The sequence below is a fragment of the Polypterus senegalus genome, chromosome 12, assembly GCF_016835505.1.
Source record: "Polypterus senegalus isolate Bchr_013 chromosome 12, ASM1683550v1, whole genome shotgun sequence".
NCBI classification, from domain to species: Eukaryota; Metazoa; Chordata; class Cladistia; order Polypteriformes; family Polypteridae; genus Polypterus; species Polypterus senegalus.
In genome coordinates this window covers 82,917,338-82,938,973 of record NC_053165.1, presented here as the reverse complement: position 1 = coordinate 82,938,973, position 21,636 = coordinate 82,917,338, and the positions used below count along the sequence as shown (strand labels likewise).

Genomic DNA, 21,636 nt, shown 5'->3' with positions numbered 1-21,636 from the left:
TACTGACCAGTCTTGGAGAGACTCTCAACAACAACAACAACATTTATTTCTATAGCACATTTTCATACAAAACTTGCTTTATATAATGAAGAACAGACGCAGTAAGAAAATAAAATAAGTCAACATTAATTAACATAGAATAAGAGTAAGGTCCGATGGCCAGGATGTACAGACACTATATAAAAAACAAAATCGCAAAGAATCTTCCCTTCAATGATCCTAGGGCACGGTGGGAAAAGGACCTTTCAAGCAACATCTTAGGAAAGTCATCCATGCATAGAATACACTGTGGCTCCTTCTGCACCGAACACTAAATAACTCAACTTAAAGTCTGTCATTGGTATCTCACATTTATATCTGGATGTTTCATTGAGCCAATTGTAAATAAGAGTATCTATCTATCTATCTATCTATCTATCTATCTATCTATCTATCTATCTATCTATCTATCTATCTATCTATCTATCTATCTATCTATCTATCTATCTATCTATCTATCTATCTATCTATCTATCTATCTATCTATCATGTAGTGCCTTTGTCTATCTATCTGTCTATCTAGGAAGAAAGGGAAGTTTAACAGAAGGAATTTGTCTTTGCTGAGGCACGTTAAACTTCTTACCGGTTTGGATTCATTTAATGCCACAGCAGAGGACACCCGGTGAGGCACTGGCCAGATGTACGTGACCACTGAAACTGCATTTAGCATTAAACGCTGCCACGGCATCTGATAAACTCTCGCCATACTGACACTAGCACATCCCTGGACCGCACCAGTTCTTTTATTTTGACATTTCGGGCCCTGCAGTTCCTTGGCATCACAAACTCTCCTGTCATTCCCTGCCCTCTCCTCCACTATTCTCATTTGTGTCTTTGCTTGTCAGTCATCTCAAATTGACCGTCTCACAGGTTGCTGTCGTTAAGTACCATAAAAAATTAGAATTAAAGCTCTCTGTAATGCGTCAGTTGCATTGTTTTACATACTACTGTAATAAACAGTGCGCTTTAATAAGGTGGGGTATACCACTCAGCACGGAATTCAGCTTCAACTTTACTGCACAAACATGTCCGTGACTCAAAGTTTAAGGAACGCTGCTCCGGCACAATTCCATACTTTAGAAGCAGCCTAATTTCCCCTGTCAGACACTCTCAGGCCTGCTTAAGTACCGTCAAGTGCAGAGCTCACCCGTGCACAGGAGGCCAATTTGGAGGTTCCAGGGACAAGTGCAGGATACGATCTGGCCCAGTCATTTGCTGGCCCATTCATTTGCTTTTCAAAAGTCTGAATGTCCATTTCTTGTTTGTGAGTACACACCCGTCTGACCAGAGGCTCCGCTTCGCTTTGCGCCAGATCCTAAAGGAAGACCGGGAAGTGGGAGCTTCCTACTTTGCACCTCTGTTGTTGTTGTTGTCCCCGGAGCGGACAGGGAGTCGTGGGCCTCGGGCTCAACTTGACTTTTCTAGCCCAGCTGGAATTAACAAAACTGCAAAGCTCACAGAGGAGCTGATGAGGAGATATGTGGAGTTGCCAAGTATCCCTGGGCTCTGCTCGCTTTGCTTTTCTGCCACAGAGCCTCTTTGAAGCGGGCTACCCCAGAGATGCATGTTTTAGATTCCAGGTGTCAACAGTAATCATGCAACCTGTCCTCTTTCCGTCTTTGCAGAAGAAACATATCAGCAGCTGGCCAAAGAAACCCTGGAGGAACTGGACTGGTGTCTGGATCAGCTGGAGACCATTCAAACGTACCGCTCAGTCAGTGAGATGGCCTCTAATAAGGTAAGGAGTGTGTGGCCTACTCCTCTCAGAGATAACGTCGTCCGAACTCCTTGACGGGCTTTCCTGCCGCCTGGCTCTGATCTGCTTGTTGTGAAGCTGCTGAACGCTGAATTTTGGGTCATTAAGAATTACCGTCCGAGTGGGATCTCTTTTAGGGAATTCCACGTCTGGGATGGCACAACTCGAGGGATACTCCTGTGTTGGCTGTTGTTTCACTTGAGTAAGGCCAGCAATTCCTTGGGGTTGCCGATTCTGCCAAGGTAGCATTTTTGAACAATGAGTGCTTTGTGTGTTTCATGTTGTGAAGCAGAAAAGATATGGCTGGATAGAAAAGATACCACGTCCAGGACCACTAGCTGGTGTAAGTGAGCTGAGTGAATTTGTGGGCCCCCAAACTACAGGAGGGTGGTGTTTCAGAACATCAGCCCGAAATTGGAGCCTAGAAAGACTAGACGTGGTCATGATTATGGAATTCTTACCCGAGCTGGTCTTGTGCGGCCTGTGGGAATCGACGATGGGTACGAGGTGCTTGTGTTTAACTCTGGCTTTATGCACTGCTGCATTGTCTACATAGACTGGAGACACAAAGATGAACATCTGTGGTAACGCTACACGTCTGTTGTCCAAGGCAAATCACATTTTTGTGATGCAGTAAAACCTTTTGCGTTTGGAATACAAGCCAGTTAAGTGACATGCTTAGAATCAAGCAGTGAGTCAGAGATGGCAACTGAACCCGTAAGCCTTGAGGTTTAAAATCCAGTGTTCTGGATTGGTGTAGTGGTTAGGGGTGGCATTGCTCTCCTTCACTCTGTTTGTCTATATGGAGTTTGAATCATTGCTACAGAAATCTTGCTGGATCGATTTCCATTTGCATACGGAGCCAGGTGGTCTGTGGGTGACGCAGTGAGTTTGGGTCTAAGCTTTAGTTACAAACACCTGGTTATCCCAGTGGCTTTTCTGAGGGCCTTGTTTGTGGAATGTCACCCCAGAGCTCCTAGATAAGAAACTCACACAAATCAGTCTACCACTGGATCAGGCCGAGCGCCAGAGGGTCATTAAGTCCCGCGCACCTGCACTGTTGGGCATGGCCGGTGCCCGCCGTGAGGCGACAAGGCGATCGCTTGAGGGAACACTTTGTTATTCTTAGTGGACTGCGCTCCTTTAATGTGGGTAATGACATCCTTCATATCTTCTACAACTCTGAGATGCAAGTGCAGTGTTCTGTGTTGTGGAGTGCTGGGCCATTAACATCACTTCAAGAGAGGCCCACGAATCAACAAGCTGACTGTAGGGGCAGGTTAGTTTAGGGACACTCTGTGGATGTCCTGGAGAGAATTAAAGCAAAACTGAGCGCCATTAGGAACAACGCTGCCCGTCCTCCCTCTGACGTGCCAGCACTGAGGACATTCAGCCAACTGATTAATCAGCAGAGGTGTGTGAAGCAATGCTACTGGGACGCCAGTATGCCACAGTACACCAGTATAGTGCCTGACTGGGACTGCCATGCATGAAGGTTTTCTATCAATCCATCCATTTTTCAACCCGCTGAATCCAAACACAGGGTCACGAGGGTCTGCTGGAGCCAATCCCAGCCAACACAGGGCACAAGGCAGGAACCAATCCTGGGCAGGGTGCCAACCCACCGCAGAAGGTTTTCTTTCTTTTTAGTTATTCTGATGTGTGTATCTATCTATCATATAGTACCTTTCTCTATCTATCTATCTATCTATCTATCTATCTATCTATCTATCTATCTATCTATCTATCTATCTATCTATCTATCTATCTATCTATCTATCTATCTATCTATCTATCTATCTATCTAGCATATTGTACCTTTCTCTATCTATCTATCTATCTATCTATCTATCTATCTATCTATCTATCTATCTATCTATCTATCTATCTATCATATAGTACCTTTATCTATCTATCTATCTATCTATCTATCTATCTTGTGAGGCTGACGCCATGACACTTTCACCTTTTCTCCTGCTGTTTTTCGTATGGTGCAATGGAGTAAGCCATCCTGTCCTAGGTGTGCCCGTGTAGAGTTTGTATGTTCTGTCCTGCTTAGAGTGGGCCTCTTCAGTCAGTCATTAATCAATCAATCAATCAATCTGTCCATCAGCTAAGAAGATTGCCTTCCTGTCTTTAAACTCTGCCATCTTCTGCGGAGACCAGCCTTAGACTTGTACTCGTCAATTAATGTAACGCTGGGATAAGGCAGCACGGCTGGGGATCTCGGAAGAAGTGTTTGACCCGCCAGATGTTAGTGAGTGGAAAAAAGAAAAAGAAAAAAAAAAAGCAAACAAAGGAGGCCATGCCTACGTTATCGATTAGAGCAATCAACAGAAGACAGATTTTTGGACGGGCTTGAAACACTTCCTCTATCTTTCATCTTTCCCCTGTAATCTTTTCAAAGGGCAATGGGTGGGAAGGCGGCTGAGAGAGAAGGGAGACTTTGGGAATAATTGTATTTAAAACTTTCCACATGTGGCGCGATCAGAGAGGCTCGGGTGGTGGGATGCCTCATAATAGGAGACTATCACGCAGTAGCGAGACCTGCACCTGACCCGGGCTGTCAGATTGGGGGGCGACGCGCATTGCTTGATAACATACATTACAAGCGTGAAGGTTGCACTGGCCCGGCCCGCTGTTGACTCTTGTTCCAGGATGCCTGAAGTTGCCGGCTCCATTTTAGCAGATTGCATTACCACAGTGACCCAGAGCTTGTGCTAGCGCCATCGAGCTCAAGGGAGGAAACAAACTTGAAGAGAATTCTGGAATATCGTAAGGTGCACAGTCAGTCAAGCGCCTTGAACGTGGGAAAGGCGCTACATAAATAAAATGTATTATTATTATCATTATTACTTGTACGAGGATGTACACTCATGGAGTAAATTCTTAGGCCCACTATACTAATATCGGGTAGGCCAGCCTCATTCTTTCATAGATTGGATTCTGCAAGATGTTGGAAATGTTCCCTTGAGATTCTGCTCCATGTTCAAACGAGTGCATCACGCAGTTTCTGCACATTCATGCTGTGACTGTGCCGTTCTGCCGCATCCCACAGATGCTCTTTTGGATTCAAGTCCGGTGACTGGGAAGGCCACTGTAGAACCCTAAACTGCTTATCATGTTCATAATACCATTTTGAGATGGTGCCGTTGAGCATCATCATGCTGGAAGTAGTCATTAGGAGATGGGCAAATTGTGGGCACATGCTCAGCAACAATACCCCAATAGGCAGCGGCGTTGATTACTAATAATGGTCCCAAAGTGTGTCAAGAGCACATTGCCCGCACCATTACACCACCGCCACCACCACCAGGCCGCACCATTGACACAAGGAACCAAGTTCTGACCCTACCATCAGCGTGCCTCCGCCGAAATTGAGATTCATCAAACCAGGCTACGTGTTCCCATCTTCATCCTTTTGGTTTTGGTGAGTCTGCGCCCACAGTGGAGACCCCAACGTGGTGGTCTTCTGCTGTTGTAGTCCACCCGCCTCGTGGATCGATGTGTTCACCCTGAGATGCCGTTCTGCTCACCACAGCTCATCTGAGTTACCGTAGCCGTTCTGTCCGTTCAAACCAATCTGGCCGTCCTCCTCTGCCCTCTCACATCAACATCAAAAGTTGTTTCTGTCCACAGAACTGTCGCTCACGGGCTGAGTTTGTTTCTTGTGCCGTTCTGAGTAAACGTTTGAGGTTTTGTTGTTACAGAAACACTCGAAGCAGCCCATCGCAGCACAGTCACAGCCACGGAGAGCACAGGTGTTCACATTCTGGTGTCTGACGTGAACACGAACTGAAGTGCCGGACCTGCGCCTGGAGGACTGTATGCATTGCCCGGCTGCCTTGTGATTGGCTGATTAGATAACTGCATGAATAAGCAGGTGTTCCTAATCATTTTCTCAGTGAGAATACAGTCGCTAGTTAATATGTAAACTGCTCAAAAAAATGAAAGGAATACTTGGAAAACCTCAATGGGGAAAAAACTCCTGCTGGCTCTCTCTACTGATGTGGACTGGTATGGTGAAGTGTGAGGAACGAAAGGATGGAAATGAAAATGATCGACCGACAGAGAGAGGGCTGAACTCAAAGACACCCCGAAAATCAAAATGATGGGGCAGGCAGGCGAGTCCATTGTCATTGCAGCAACTCGCATTGGTACTCAGTAGTTTGTATGCCCCCATTCAACGTCCTAATGAGACGACAGGTGGTGTCCTGGGGGATCTCCTCCCAGATCTGGACCAGGGCATCACTGAGCCGCTGGACGGTCAGAGGTGTCAGATGGACCCAAACATAATGTCCCACCCAGAGGTGTCCTATTGTATTCAGGTCAGGCGACTGACTGATCGTGGAGGGGGGGTGGCCAGTCAATGGTATCAGTTCCTTCATCCTCTCACCACATGAGGCCGGGCATTGTCGTGCACCAGCATAGGGTCTGACAATGGAGCCATCCCGATACCTAATGCCGGTCAAGGTGCCCACCGTTGTCTAGCCTGTAGAGAGGTCTGTGTGTCCCTCCATGGATATGCCTCCCCAGATATACCATCACTGACCCACCACCAGACCGGTCACTCTGAACGATGTCACAAGCAGCATAACGTTCTCCACGGCTTCTCCAGACCCTTTCGCGTCTGTCACATGTGCTCAGGGTGAACCTGCTCTCATCTGTGAATAGCAAAGGGTGCCAGTGGTGGGTACCTGCCAATTCTGGTATTCTATGGCAAATGCCAATCGAGCTCCATGGTGCCCACTAGAGGACGTCGGGCCCTCAGGCCACCCTCATGAAGTCTGATTGTCTGGTCAGAGACATTCACACCAGTGGTCTGCCTGCCTGCTGGAGGTCGTTTTGTAGGCTCTGCCAGTGCTCATCCTGCTCCTTCCCATGGCCCAAAGGTCTTGCTGATGGGTTAAGGACCTTCTACGAGGGGCCCTGTCCAGCTGTCCTAGAGGAACTGCCTGTCTCCTGTGATCTCCTCCATGCCCTTGAGACTGTGCTGGGAGACGCAGCAAACCTCCTGGCAATGGGAGGCACGTATTGATGTGCCTGCCATCCTGGAGAATTTGGACTACCTGTGCCAGCTCTGTAGTGTCCAGGTATGGCCTCCTGCTACCAGTAGTGATAAAATGCAAAATGAGTGACAAAACAGATGAGGAGGGACAAATGTCAGTGGCCTCCCTCCACCTGTGACACCAGTCATTCCTGTTTTGGGGGTCGTCTCTCTTATTGTGGCCCCTCGAGTGCACCAAAGCAGCTGAAACTGATGAACAAGCCCCTCTGCTACTTCACTGAGCAGATCAGCAGCCCACAGGTGTCATTGACTTGATGCTACACTCTCATTATAAAGTGGTAAAGCTTTAGTAAGTGCAGTAAAATACGTGTGGACAGGCAGAGAACATGCAAACTGTATGTTGCGAATCCAATTTGTGGATGCAGGGGCCGCGGCTGATCCCGGTAGGATTGAACAGTTCATCACAGGACACACAGACGCAGGAACATTTTGAAGTCCTCAGTTCATCAAACGCGCGTGCCTTTGCGTGTGTGTTCAGTTTTGGTTTCCATTACACATAAAAGACATGGCAGCACTAGAGAAAGTCCAGAGAAGAGCAACTGGGCACTGAGAGGTCTGAGCCATGAGGAGAGAATGGAGGAGCTGAGCGTTTCCAGTGTAAACAAACGCATAACGTATAACGGACACGACTGAAGAGTTAATAATGATGAGAGGAGTAAGCTGTGCTGACCATCTGATGGGTTAAAGTCGAGTAATCCTTATAGACTCTCACGTTTGTGTTTGCAGTGCACCATCTGTTGGAATGTATTTGGTAATAAAATGCATTGCACTTGTCATTCCAACAGATGGCGCATCAGAAACATTTGCAGTAATAAAGTGTCTGTGATGTGCCATCTGTCATTAACAGTATAAAACTATCTGCGATTTGGGCCACGGTAGCCCTTCTGTAGGCTCAGTTGCCTTAGTTAGATAGGCGATTGCTGCCCCATTGCTGTCCCATCAGTCCATCCGTGTTTGTGCAGGTTTTCCTTACTTACACCACCATGAAATATCATGGCTGACCCCACAAGTCTTGTCATTTGGGAAATCCTGTGTCCCAGTCATCCAGCCATAAAGACGTGGCGCTTATCAAAGTCACTGAGGTCTTGTCGACTGGGAGCGCCTAAGGTCACCTGACCAATCCTTACCTTGACGTGCGCCAGTCTTACATGACACTCGGCGTCATTTGTCACATTTTGGCTCGCCAGTGTATATTTTCTCATTTTGGTTCAGTTGCCACCATCAGGGTTATGGTGAAAAGAAAATGAGGCTCGTGTCAGGGCTGGACTTGCAAAGAATTGTCTTGTCATTTATTGTCAGAAAGCGAGCCTTTGTTGAGCGGCCGTCATGCAGGGGTCACGACTGCTGGTTCTTTCTCACACGTGACATGCCATAGTTAAACATCAGGGGTACCTCTTAACGTGTAATTAAAGACAGGCACGGGCCAGGCTTCTTCCAGGCAAAGTTATTTTACATGTGACTGAAGTGGAGCCCCCCCAGCCCGCAGGCCAGCAGGCAGAAAACAACAAAATCGGAATGGTTTCCTATCCACGGGCAGCACAATCAAGGGCATCTTTTAACGAGAGTAACCGTCCGGTGACATCACGAAGCCACGCAGCTGGCAGACATCTGATTTTCTTGATGGATGTGGGGGTGGGGAGGCAGATGTCACCCTCATAATCTCCTCACATGGCACTTTTTAACGAGTGCCGTGCGGCTGTAGAACTGATTCAGCCATCCCCGCCAACATCTCGAAGGAGAACGCGGCTCTCTGCCTCCCCGCGTTATTTCACACAGACACATGAAACTGTTTATATCGAGAGTGCCATTCATATTGTAAACTCGTTGAATTTCACTCGTTTACTTGGAAAAGCCAGGTAGCTGCTGCTGAAGGTGTGGAAGTGGGAGGCCAGAGCCAGAGCTTAGTTTAGTCTGCAGGTCTTGTCGGTGTTTTTGTGAATTTCCGCTTTTTGTGTGGACGGCCGCTCACAGACGTCATTCCCTGCTCTTTTTCCCCTCAAATAACAAGGGATTCGGAATCGTCGTCGGAGTTCCTGCCTTCGTTGGGTCGCTTCCTGCATCCTGCTTTACAGCCTTTGAGCAGCCGTGTTGTGAGAGAAAGTGCAGGCCCTGTGGAGCTGCGGGTCATTAAAGCTTGTTTCCTAGTCTCATGCCATGGGGCCATTCTGACAACTGACAGGGAAAGGAATATTCACGCAGCAGATGGACATTAAGCTGACTGCTGCCTTCTAGTCTCTGAGCAGTGCAACGCAAATGGCAAGGAGTGGCACCATCGCTTTGGCCTCTCGGGTGATGTTTTAGGCAGGATGAAGGTATAAGCAGCTCACAGTGAAGTGCTGGAGGGGCTCGTCTTTCAGAGTGTCTGGCATTGGGGCCCAAATTTGTTAGGCTGATGCTGTATGGCAGACGGAAAAGCCTGTCGGCGGAATGTAATTGGGGGGTGTGCAACATGTATAGCCCCCTGGTATCGTAGATAGATAGATAGATAAAGAAAGGCACTATATGATTGATTGATAGATAGATAGAGAAAGGCACTATATAATAGATAGATAAAGGCACCATATGATTGATTGATTGATTGATTAATTAATTGATAGATAGATAGCTAGAGAATGGCACCATATGATAGACAGATAGAGAAAGGCACCATATGATTGAAAGGTAGACAGATAGAGAAAGGCACTATATAATAGATAGATAAAGGCACCATATGATTGATTGATTGATTGATTGATAGATAGATAGCTAGAGAATGGCACCATATGATAGACAGATAGAGAAAGACACCATATGATTGATTGATAGAGAAAGGCACTCTATGATAGATTAATAGACATAAGACACTACACAATAGATAGACATGAAGGACAAATTAATAGATAGATAAATGGATATAATAAGTCACCATATAATCAATAGATACATAATTACATATGAAGGGTACTATATTAGCTAGATAGAAAGGTACTTTATCATGGATAGGCATATCACCTGTCATAATCATTCATATAAACCTGCATTCTTGGGGTCTGTGTTGACGTACTGAAAATGGCACTATGCGCAGGAGAATGTGATTTTATTCTGCCATGTTTGTCACGTTGCACTTAACGACACTGAATTCCGTCCCTGCATTTGTAATCTTGCGCAGTCCAGTTATAAAGTCGTGGTAACCGTTTGGAGAAAATTCCAAATCGCATTTAATAAATAGAGAGACATGAAAGGCACTATATGGATATGAAGGGCAGTATGTAACAGATAGATATTAAGGGAATTGTATAATAAATATATTACCCAGCTATATCAGTGCATTCATATGGTGTTTATTTTTTGGATCTGTATGACAGTATGTTTTGATGTTGTAAAAATGGCGCTTTACAGATTTTTTTTTTTTTTTCGGTATTTGTGACTTGTTGCACTTGCGGCCCGCCCATTTGTAACCCCGCGTATTCCGGACTGGGGTTAGTCGAGTCGCGCTGTGCTGTGCTAACTACTGAGCCGCCGTGCCCGCCTAGCTCATTTATTTACGTATTCGTCCATCCAGTTCATTTTTGGAGCTGGTGCCTACCCGGGGTGCATAGGATTGGTGCGCACTCGTGGGCTCGGCCATCCTCGCCAGTTCGTCGTTGCCAATGCACATGATCTTAATAATTCGTCATTTTTTCTCTCCCTCTAGATCGGGGTCAGAAGTAGCGGCTAATCGGTAGCAATTCCAAGCGCATGCGCTCTACTAAGCGCCACGGGACTCTTCCCGTTCTAGCATTTTTATCTTTGGGTGGAGACCGAGCCCATCATCATCATCCCACCTGTACTTCTCCCGACGCCAACGGCGTTCCGGCAATGGCTGCGCGGCGATTTTTCCGCGATCGGTGTCTCGTGGCTCCAGGTCTCCTTTAAGAAGTGTGCACTTGTGTACACCCCAAGACACGAGCGCGCCACCCTCCGCTGCCCTCGTGCACGAGCCCTGACATCACATCCCAGCCCCCTAGCTCATCCTTGCCGGCTGAGGCACTGAAGGAGAATGAAAGACAGCTGGATTGGGAATGCAAAGGAAGACCCCCGTGCGGCTGCCTTAGGCTGCAATCCGTAGCGTGAGGACACAGCCGGGACTGGGTGAAGGGATCTCCTCCTCGTCTTTTTTCCCTCGACCGAAACTTTTTGTTGTTTGCTTGTCGTGAATTTCACCTTGTTTTTGAGATTTCTTAAAGAGGTGAAGACGCCGACCACAAGAGGCTCCAGCGGCCACCTGATCCGCAGCGCGCTGCCGCGCCATCCTCATCGGTGTGTCCGCGCGCGCGCCCCCTCGCGCTCGCCTACCTAGGCGCAGGCGCAGGAATGCCACGCTGAAGGGACACGCAGCGCCTGATTAGCTCGCCGGAGCTGTCCGCCAGCACCCTGCTGCAAAACGAGCAGAGAAGAAGACGAACGTTTTCCTTCCAAAGACCACCAACTGCATTGAGCAAGGATCCTAAAAACGCCGAAGGGGCTCGTCAATATGTGTCTCTAGACCGTGCCCCCCACACCCCGATTTTCTTTCGGTGCAGGGGGCTTGTCCTGGAGGTGGAGGGGTGCCACCTCGGCCGCAGATTTCGGCCCCCAGACTGATCTTTTTTTTTGTTTTTTGAACATCGTAAGATGATGCCGGATAACAAGACTATTGGCTTGAATTAAGTTACCTATTCTGCTGCTTGTGGTGGTGGTTGGGGGATTGGGGGTGGGTGGGGGTTTGTTTTTGACTTGCAAGAAAAGCATCAGCAGTTGAAGACGTGTTGCAGTGTGGGAATTTCCTGACGCTCCGCATTCAAAAAGGAAGACATCTTCTTCGGGAGGGGGGCCACTGAAGGAGTCCGGAGATCCAGAGGCCTGGTAGCCGCCATGTGTTTTGGTCCGGAGCTCCCCGAAGGAAACGCCACCAGTCAACAGCATGTGATGTGACAGATAAGCGCCCAAACTTTTTTATTCCTCCCACCTCTCCTTATTCTGGAGGTGGGGAGGGGGTTCAGTGACCCCTGCAAAAAGATACCTACAGTGCTGGAGTACCACTCAGCCACGGTGACAGCTCGGACTCGGGGCAAGCCGTCATGCCACTGGGGGCGTCTGCGCTACTGCTCGGCCTGCCTGCACAGCCCCTGCCACCGGACACCAGGGGCAGACACGAATGAAAGGCTGGACGGCGCCACCCTCCGCTGCCCTGAGCTTGTCCAGCTTGCCGAGCTCACCGAGGGCACCCACCACCGCCACCATCACCGCCACACTTCGCCCGTGCCAGGCAGCTGCAGGGTGCCCCGTTCTCCCACTTTGGCACCAAGTCTGGCGCCGCTTAAGGTTCACCTGGCGGCAGCCGCTGCAGGAGGGGTAGAGCTGGACCTGGGCAGCTCCAGTGGGGTGTGCGGTAACAGTGGCGGTGGTGGCGGTCGTGGTGGCACAGGTGGGTCGCCCACCTTGGCGACAGAGGTGTTCCTGGAGAGTGGCGGTGCCACCTCCGAGGTCAGGAGGATGCCACTGGTGGATTTCTTCTGTGAGACCTGCTCGAGACCCTGGCTTGTCGGTTGGTGGGACCAGGTAAGAGACATGTTGCTAGTCTTTCGTTTGGAGATGCACTGCTGTACACCTGGGAATTGTCTTACGAGATGGTTGACTGTTGGTTGTGCCCTTGAAAGAGGGCTGAGCACCTCACTGTGTAGCATTCACGGGTGTGCTGAGTAATGGGAGTGGCGTGAAATGTTGGCAGCATCCCCAGGTTGGTCCTGGCTCTGTATTTGGTGCAGCAGACAAGTGGGCGATGGCACGCATCATTCGAATGTGCTCTCACGGTTCACTGAATCCCCAAATCAACAGTGAGCTCCAGCTACTTGGTGATTGAGAATGGCATTGTGGCATCTTGTGCCCAGGCCTTGCTTGTCGCTAGGAGATTTTCTCTTCAGCTGCCAAGATTTTCTGCACTGTTGCCAACTGGAAGTGTGTACGTTAAGATGACCCAGGGTTGAGACGTATGGGACACAAGATGAGCACGTTATCCAGGATCTGAGAAGGTTGTTGAAACCTAAATATATATTTATATATATATAAAAAAAAACACAAATCTACGTAGTAAGCCGAGGCGGCATTATCATTACCTGTTGGCAATACAGGCGTCTAAAAAGGCACCACAGGGGTTAAAGTGGTGGCTGATTTTCATTCCTCTCAGCCCTGGGGGGGACTCGGTCCAAGCGTTTAGCAGTTTTGCCCACCTCTACGATGAAAATAAAAGCAAAATTCAGAAAAAACTGATTGGATTCATAATCAGATTTCAGCAGCGTTTGAATCCCCATGGTGATGGAGGGCGTCCAGAGCGACTCCCTGCCATTTATATGTAGCGCCTTTTAATTGCAAAGTGCAGACAGCTACAGAAAAGCCCTCGTGTGATTAGAGTTGAAGGAAGGTGCGAGATGTGCTCTCCCTGTGCTCTGACTTGCTTTGCTCCCTGCTGCTGCTCGGGCTTCATATTTGTTCCTTCTAGATGGTCGAGATGCTCACACCGTGAAATGATTATGGCGACAGGGCCTGCAGCGTCCTTAGCTAGAAAAGGGTCCTCCATTGAGGGAAGCTGGCAGTACCCGGAGCCAGTCACAAACTGTAAACACCTTAACATCGAGTGGTAGTAGAAAGTGTGTCTGCCTGCCCCCTTGACCACCCGTCTGTCTCTTATCTGACGTCTTTCTAAAGGCTGGCCATCTGTTTTGACCTGTGTGGGTGTACACGGTCTGTGTGTCTGTCTTTTACTACTCATCTGTTTGCCCTTTGCGACGTGTCTCGGTGATCTGTTTGCCTGTTTTTTCTTTCCTCTCCTCTGTTTATCATTTTGCATGCCCAGTTTGCCTTTCTCTCCAATTCCATATGTGTCTTTCCTGCCTCTGCCTGTTTGTCTTGTACTTTGTGTGCCATTAAAACTGGGTGGTCCTCTTTGCCAACTTTTTATTTTGGTTGTACCCCACGCATACTTTTAAATGCTTTGGTTTAGCTGTGCTGATCATCACGGCCCAGGACTCCACTTTAACTTGTCTTGCCTGGAGAGCTTGGGATTAGTTAGCTACCAAGTCTTTGTGGACATTTGCATTGTTTTTCCCTTCAGGTCATTTTGGTGCAGGGACAAAACATTGTGACGTTGCGAGTGACGTGTTTGGTGACACCATCCTTGTGCTGATAATGTGGGGAAATAGATGGCCATTACCTGTCCCGAAATAGTAGGAGAGATCGCTTGAAGGTCAGGGCAAAGTAGTAAGTGCAATTTGAGCATCACTAGTCCTCAGTCTTTTCATTCATTGATTGAGGGGCTCGAGTTGCAGTCGGCTCCACAGACCTTTTTTTTTTTTTCCCTTGCATTGAGTTCATTGTGAAGGACTGAAGGGTGCCGAGGTGTGGAGGAGCAGAGTAAGTCTGTACGTTCATGGAGGTCACTTGCTGATGAAGATAGGGAGGGCTCCATGGAGAATTGAGATGGGTCAGGAAGTTATAATGATGGTGTAGAGTAAGGATGAGCACTCAGTCACCTGCTGCCGTCTGCAGGGGTGACAGAGAACAAAAGCTGACACGATTATCAGCGTGTCACCAGAATGGCACCTCACTAGAACAAGAGGAGAGCACTCAGTTCATCAAGCTCATTTCTCTCATTTCCAGACACTTGTTGGAGGTTCTCAAGGCTTCTGTTTCAACTCCTTGGCTTGGGTAGTTTGTTTCAGATTCCCATAAGTCTCTGCATCAAGAAGTGCTTCCTGGCTTCAGTCCTAAATGCTTTCCCCCTTAATTTCCACTGGTGTCCCTGACTATGTGATTAACCGTTAAGCTGAAAGAATTCTGCTGGACCTGCTTTATCAGTGTGTTTGAGGTTTTGGAAGTCATGGATGACCCCCGTGGAATGGAAAAACCTAGCAACTGCCATTTTGTTTTAGTGGTTGGAGTTACTAGGTCTTTTCTGATGTTATAAGGTAGCAGTGATGGCTAAATAGGTCTTCATTCCGGTCACAGCACGATGGGAGACACTTGTATGTACACAGTAGTTTACAAGACGAAAACCGAGCAACTCCACTGACCAATGAGGAAAGACCGACCTACCAATGAAAACGTCAGATTACGATCACATGATGTAGATGCTGCGACTGCGTGATTTAAATGGCAGGTGTTTTTGATTTGTGAAAAAAAACAATATTGTGTATGCAAGGCTCAGGAAAAATGAAATCTAGAGATCGTGAATTATAGGGGCGACATCATTTTCTCAATTTGCCGAAAACGTGAAAAATGTGGCATAGTAGGTTTTTCCATATTTGGTGAGATGAGATCCCCACACGATTTCCAATGCTTGACAGGTTTACTGTATATACTCGCGGATAAGTCGGGACTTGATTTTACCGTATACTGTAATTTCAGGTATTTTATAATGTCGGTCATATAAATCGAATGCGGAAAACTCACGCTATTGGTCCAAGAAATTACGATATGCTAATACCCACCTGTTTCCTTTTTAGGGTGCAATATAGCTCCCTAACTTGAATAAGTGCTTTTGTAATTTGCGGCGTTTTAAGTAACCGAAAACTATATAGATATGATATTAAAAGGCGATATCCCTCCCATAGTGATACGGCGGTACAAATCACATAAGAGAAAATAACTTGTCATTCTTTACTGACGATTTACGCGGCATTACAGACGGGAAGCCATAATAGCAAGACAATACCAAAGTGGGATCTTGATCTGTACAGTCTGCCATTTTTTCGTCGCTGCGCTGGAAGGCTTTTCAGGACGAATGACGATATAACCCATCCGCCCGTCCATTGGCTTCGAAGTGTTTGGCTGCTGTCTAAGCCTTTTTATACTGGTTCCTTCACGTGCAGGCCTTTCCTTGGTTTCCAAGCAAGGAAAGGAAAGGATTCAATTTCATCTCCAACATACAGGAATAGTACAAGGCCTATTTTCGCAGTTGTTCCCTTCACTCTCCAAATGTTAGATTAGCAGTTTCTAAATGCTGACAGCCCCTGTGTACTAACTTTGGCCTGGCCTGTACATGTGAGTGGATTTATTACGGAGCACAGTGACATTAAACCTACATTCTTGTTACACCACCTGAGAGAGTAGCCACGGCGCACACGGCCTTTTGTTTCTATGTGGGTGCGGCAATGCGCTGTGTCAGCGTGTGCTTCTAACCTCTCTTTGTCTCTCTCTGTTGTGCCTACGTGACCACACGGTATTTAATACCCCAACTATTCCGAAGCGACGATTGCACTGATTTGTGTTTTTCATACCTCACACCCTCTTATACCTTTATCGTAAGAGCATCCCTTATCTATGCTGGAGCGTTCGATTAGAAATTAAACGTTGTTGAAGTTGCGAAAGAAATCTGTAACCGCACTGCTGCAACGAAATTCGACGCGTCTGAGAAAATTGATGCGAGATTGAAAAAAAAAATTTAATTATCGCATTTTTGAACGGGTTTATAAGTCGGGTCTGATTTTATGATCGATTTTTTCGGGTTTCAAGACCCGACTTCTACATGAGTCTATACGGTAATTCTCAGGTTACAACGTGTCCTTAAATCCTACGATGTACCTGGTAGGACTCCTCTGCACAGCCTCAAGTGCTGCTATGGCTTTCTTGAACTCCAGGACTGCACACCGTACTCCATGTGTTGTCTCACTAGTGTGTTACGCAGTCTGAGCATAACATCTCTTAATTTGTATTCAGTTTTCACGATATAACCTAACATTTTATTTGCTCGTTTTATCTCCTGCTCTTTGCCTAAATGATGAGAATGTTGTGTCTAACTCCTTTCTTTCAGTGGGTGTTTTCTGTAGTTCAGTGTCTCCCATCTTCTATTTAGAATTTGACGCTTATCTTACCCATGTGTAGCACTTTGCACTTTTCTACATTACACTCCATTATCCAAGTGTTCGCTCAGTTCTGAAGCTTGTCCAGATCCTCCTGAATTATTTTTACTGCCTCCTCGGTGTCTGCCACGTCTCCATTTTGAACATGTTTACCAAACTATAAAATCAGTCTCATTAAATGTAAGTCCGTGGACAGACCCTTTGAGCGACTCCATGGACGACCCCATTCTCCTGTTATAACTGTCCTCTTTGTGGAAGCCACTGTGTCTACGTGTGAGGCTTTCCTCGCTGCTTCCCATGTCTGAGGTTTTTTCACGAGGACATCCACTGCTCCAGGAAACATGACCTTGGGGATTAATGGTGGAGGTGTGTGCTAGAGAGTTGGGTGGGTTTTCTGAGAGCTTTTGCATTAGGAAAGGTGCTTAGTTGCACCAGAGTTATGAAAAGGTCATGTAAGAATTGTGTCCAATGACAGGAGACCATTCGGTCCATCAGGCTCATTTGTTTAGTTAATAGCTAAGCTGTCTCAATATCTCATCCAGATACCGGTGGTCAACGTGTTTGCTTCAGCTCCATGGCCCGGTAGTTTGATTCAGATTCCCACGATGCTTTGGGTAAGGAAGAGCTTCCTGGCTTCAGTCTTAAATGCATTTCCCCTTAAATTCAACTCTGTGATTCATTATTAAGCTGAAAGAAGTCTACTGGATCTGCTTTATCAGTTCCTTTGAGGTTTTTGAAGGCCCGGATGATGTCCTCACCCAGTCTCCTCTGCTCAAGGCTTAAACAGGTTTAATTCTCTGAGGCTGTCCCAGTAGGACATGTCCTTAAGTCCTGGGATGCACTTGGCTGTTCTCCTCCGCAAAGCCTCAAGTGATACCATGTCTTACTGTGTCCCCACTTTACAGCGCCAAGTGCAAGTTACAGCATAATAATGAGGCTATAATGGGCAATGGAGCCACACTTTGTTTAAGAAACAACGGAAAAGTTAGACGGACTGAGCAGAAGTCATTTTATCTGTAGACTAAAGAAAATCACAAGAGATAAGGTACGGTGCTCCAGGAAATTACCGAAAATTCAAAATATAAACAAGGTGGAGTTCATTAATTTGAGTTGTCTTACCCTGAGGGCACAGTCTTGCTTGTTATGGTCGGAGGCTTTGAGGCGGACTGTATTTTAATTCACAGAAGAAGGGAAGTGATGTGTGGGATCATCGGGGGTCTTCATTGTGTCCCCATGAAAAAACTTTATCAGAACCAAACTGGGCCAACATGGGTAGCAGCATGTAAAGCCGAACACACACACACTTGGAGTCAGGCTGGTTTGTCTTTAATCATTTAAACGGAATTGTATAGCACTTGTACAATCATATTCACATTTTAGCTTTTCTATTCCAAATATTTTCTACAATAAACTTTAAAACTGTGTTGCTCCAGTCCTTTTTAATTTTCAAAAACTGTCCTATGTTTGCCTCATGTCAAATACTCAGATTCACTGTACTCTGCATTTTTAGTTACTAGGCAAATGGCATCTCTCAGGAGAAGAGACACAACGCTGTCAGTCAGCACAAAATGTTATCTTACCGTATATACTCGCGTTTAATTGGTAAATTACATGCAATAAGACATTAAATAATAATAATAATATACATTGTACATTATTATAGTTGTGCTCCATCTCTCTCTCTCGAATGAACGGGATTCTGACGTTTTAGCTTAACCCTCAAGGGCCAATGCAGCAGTGAACAATTTCTTGTAAAAACATACACAGTTTACACACATTTTTATGTTTACCGTATATACTCGCGGATAAGTCGGGAGTTGATTGTACAGTATCATTTCTGGTATTTTATAATGTTGGTCGTATAAGTCACGCTATTGGTCCAAGAGATTATGATATGCTAACGCCCACCGGAGAGAGTAGCCGCCGAACACACAGCATTATTTTCTCTCTATTGTGCCTATGTGACAACGCGGTATTTAATACCCCAACTATCCTGAAGCAATGACTGCACTGTTTTGTGTTTACCTTACCTTTATCGTAAGAGCATCCCTTATCTACAATGAAGCGTTCTATCAGAAGAAAATATGAAGCTGATTTTAAATTATGAAGTGGCAAAAGAAATCGGCAACAAAACTCGATGTGTCTGAGAAACTGATGTGAGATTGGAGGAGGCAAGAAAGATGTCAAAGTGTTGTATTTTTGAGCAGACGTATAAGTCAGGGTACAGTAAGTGTAACAAATAAATAACATAAAATGGACAAATAGCATTTTTGCTCTTTCAAGTCAAGTGTCTTTAGTGTTGTACCGTCCATACACCGCATTGCAGCATACAGTGGCACAAAATAACTGGGACGCAGAGCAGCGTACGGCGCTCTGGACAAGTGCAAGACGCGTAAAGAGCCATACCGCGGTTTCTTAAACTGTAGGGTGGCGACTCGCCGTTTTATTTACTTCCACCTTGTGTGTTCACTCATTCCTCTCCTTGCCCCTGCTTTATTACACCCCACATCTACTACAGTAACTGTGCCCCTACTCACCTTTCATTCGAGCTCCAGCTGGTTCAGAACTCTGCTGCAGGAGTCCTTACACAGTCCAGGAACATCACAGGACAGCACAGCCATCCTGCTCCACCTTCACTGGCTCCCTGTGCCTTGTCTACTATGTCATAAAACACCGAGGTCTGTGTGTGCAGTCCCTCGGAGCAATCTGATTGGTCAGTTTGGCTTTGGTTTGCTTAGTCAGTTTGGCTTTAGTGATGCGACAGAAGAGGAAGTGCGAGTGTGAGAGACACACGCAGAGAATTAAAGGCCACCATTGAGAGAGTCGCCTTTAAGGACAGAAAGCATAAAACCAGACAGGAAGTGAGGGAAAAAAAAAATAATGACAGAGTCTGAGAAGGAGGCTTTATGGGAGGGAAGACACGAGAGAGAGGAGGAGCGCTGACATTCAGACACACGTGAATACGGGGGAAAGGCGCTGAAGGTACACGTAGGGTAAGGGAGAGTAGACACTTAGAAATGATTCTGTTACCTGTCTTCGACAGACACCATGGCTACTAGAATATTAAAATTCTATTACTGACCTATAAAGTGTAATAATAATACATGTTATTTATATAGCACCTTTCCCATGCTCAAGAGACCTTCACAGAGTCTTCGAAAAAACAGCAGGGTATATGTAACATTGGGTACAAACGCTTTCCTGAGTAGAACAATGAAACAGATAACAAAGCATTAAATGGAATAAAGAACAATAAACAGTAAATGTCCTTGCACCAGACTACAGCGGTAAGCTCCTTCATCACTGTGCGCCTATTGGCCTACTAAGGTAATCACCAACGCTGGTAATCTTGTTGTGCCCCCAAACCTTGGTAAGACCCCCCAGTGAAATTATTGACTTCATTTATTCTTTTAGAAGGCAACTTAAAGCACATTTCTTCAGGTGCTCAGGGGGATTTGTGCTATCAGTTTTTTCTTGTAGTCTATTCTATTTCTTTATAGTCTCTTATTCTATTTTAAAGCGTTCTGTATTTATCTCCATTTAGTTTTTGTTTATGTGAATATTATTTTATATCCAATGGTGTATATTCCTTAGTGTTCATTTTGAATTTTTGTGACGCTCTTTAAGCATGGAGCCTATGAGCAGCTTTCAGCATAGAACCTTTAGGAACAATTCTATATAAATCAAATTATTGTTTTTGTGTTGCAATTACACAATTGAGTGCACGATACTGGCATAACAAACCTGCTTGTGCCCGATGGTGTAGTAGGTATGATCCCCTTTTGCAGCACATTACACACAGCATGTTCGCTTTACCATCAAATTTTAAGGTACCCTGTGGAAATCGATTCTTAAATGTTCTTACCTTCAACCCATTTCTGAGATGTGGTGCGTATAAGTGGGGACCCAAAAACTCCTGGAAATCCCTTTATTATCAAATGAACAGCAATTCCCTGTTAGTCCTCTCCCGGAGAGGCACTGCACTTGTCCCAGCACTCCTCCTATTCTTGGAAACATTTCCTGTGCTTTTGTTTCTGTGTCTGGAGAGCCTTCTGTGTTTTTGGTTTTTTTTTTTTTTATGGATTTCTTCCATGGTAGCAAATCTTCACTTTAGTCTCTGTTTTAATTTTGGGAACAAAAGGAAGTGACAGGGAGTGAAATGTGGCGAATATTGGGGTGGTGTGAAGCAACACAAAAAACGACGACGACAACGTTTATTTCTATTGCACATTTTCCTACAAATGATGGAGCTCAAAGTGCTTTACATGATGAAGAAAAAAAGTCAAAATAAATAAGAAATTAAATAAGGGAACACTAATTAACAAGGAATAAAAGTAAGGGAGGACAGAAAAAAACACAAAAAAACTCCAGACGGCTGGAGTAAAAAAAAAAAAAAAACCACAATCTGCAGGGGTTCAGAGGCCACGAGACCACCTGGCCAGCCCCCTCTAGGCATTCTACCTGACCTCAGTGACCTCAGTCAGTCCTCATGGAAGAACTTGATGATGACGGTCATTTTTGGTCTCAAACTCTGTGACTGTCGGACTGACAATATGAATGCTGATAACAGTTCGTCCGTGGTGAACCATCAAGTCCATCAATGTCGAGAAATGCAGTCATCATTGTCTCTTGGGAATCTGCCATGGTGGCTTGGAGGAAGCTTGTCAACTAAACACTAGTCATACCGTATGTACTCGATTCATTTGGGACAAAGCCATTTTGGTACCATAAACCCCTGGTCCAAAGGATGGCCAAAAACAAAAAGTTCCTTTATATTTAATTGTTTATTATAAAAATGAACGAGTCCAATAATGTTGGCATTGGTGCATTCGGGGAGTAATTTTAACCGATACAGAAGAGCTTTTCGCATTTTTTTTTTTTATTTGCTTCATCTAGAAGTCAGTTATCGCATTTTTGTT

General features: G+C 46.0%; 1 protein-coding gene across 4 annotated transcripts in view; it reads left to right on the top strand.

The window, feature by feature from the left end:
- The window catches only part of pde4a (phosphodiesterase 4A, cAMP-specific), a 640,523-nt gene that overhangs the window by 557,194 nt on the left and 61,693 nt on the right, over window positions 1-21,636 (top strand). For all 4 annotated transcript variants that reach the window (XM_039772684.1, XM_039772683.1, XM_039772685.1 and 1 more), the window contains one exon: window positions 1,665-1,777. In XM_039772684.1, coding sequence (XP_039628618.1) covers window positions 1,665-1,777 — 113 coding nt within the window. The remainder of the gene's footprint in view (window positions 1-1,664; window positions 1,778-21,636) is intronic.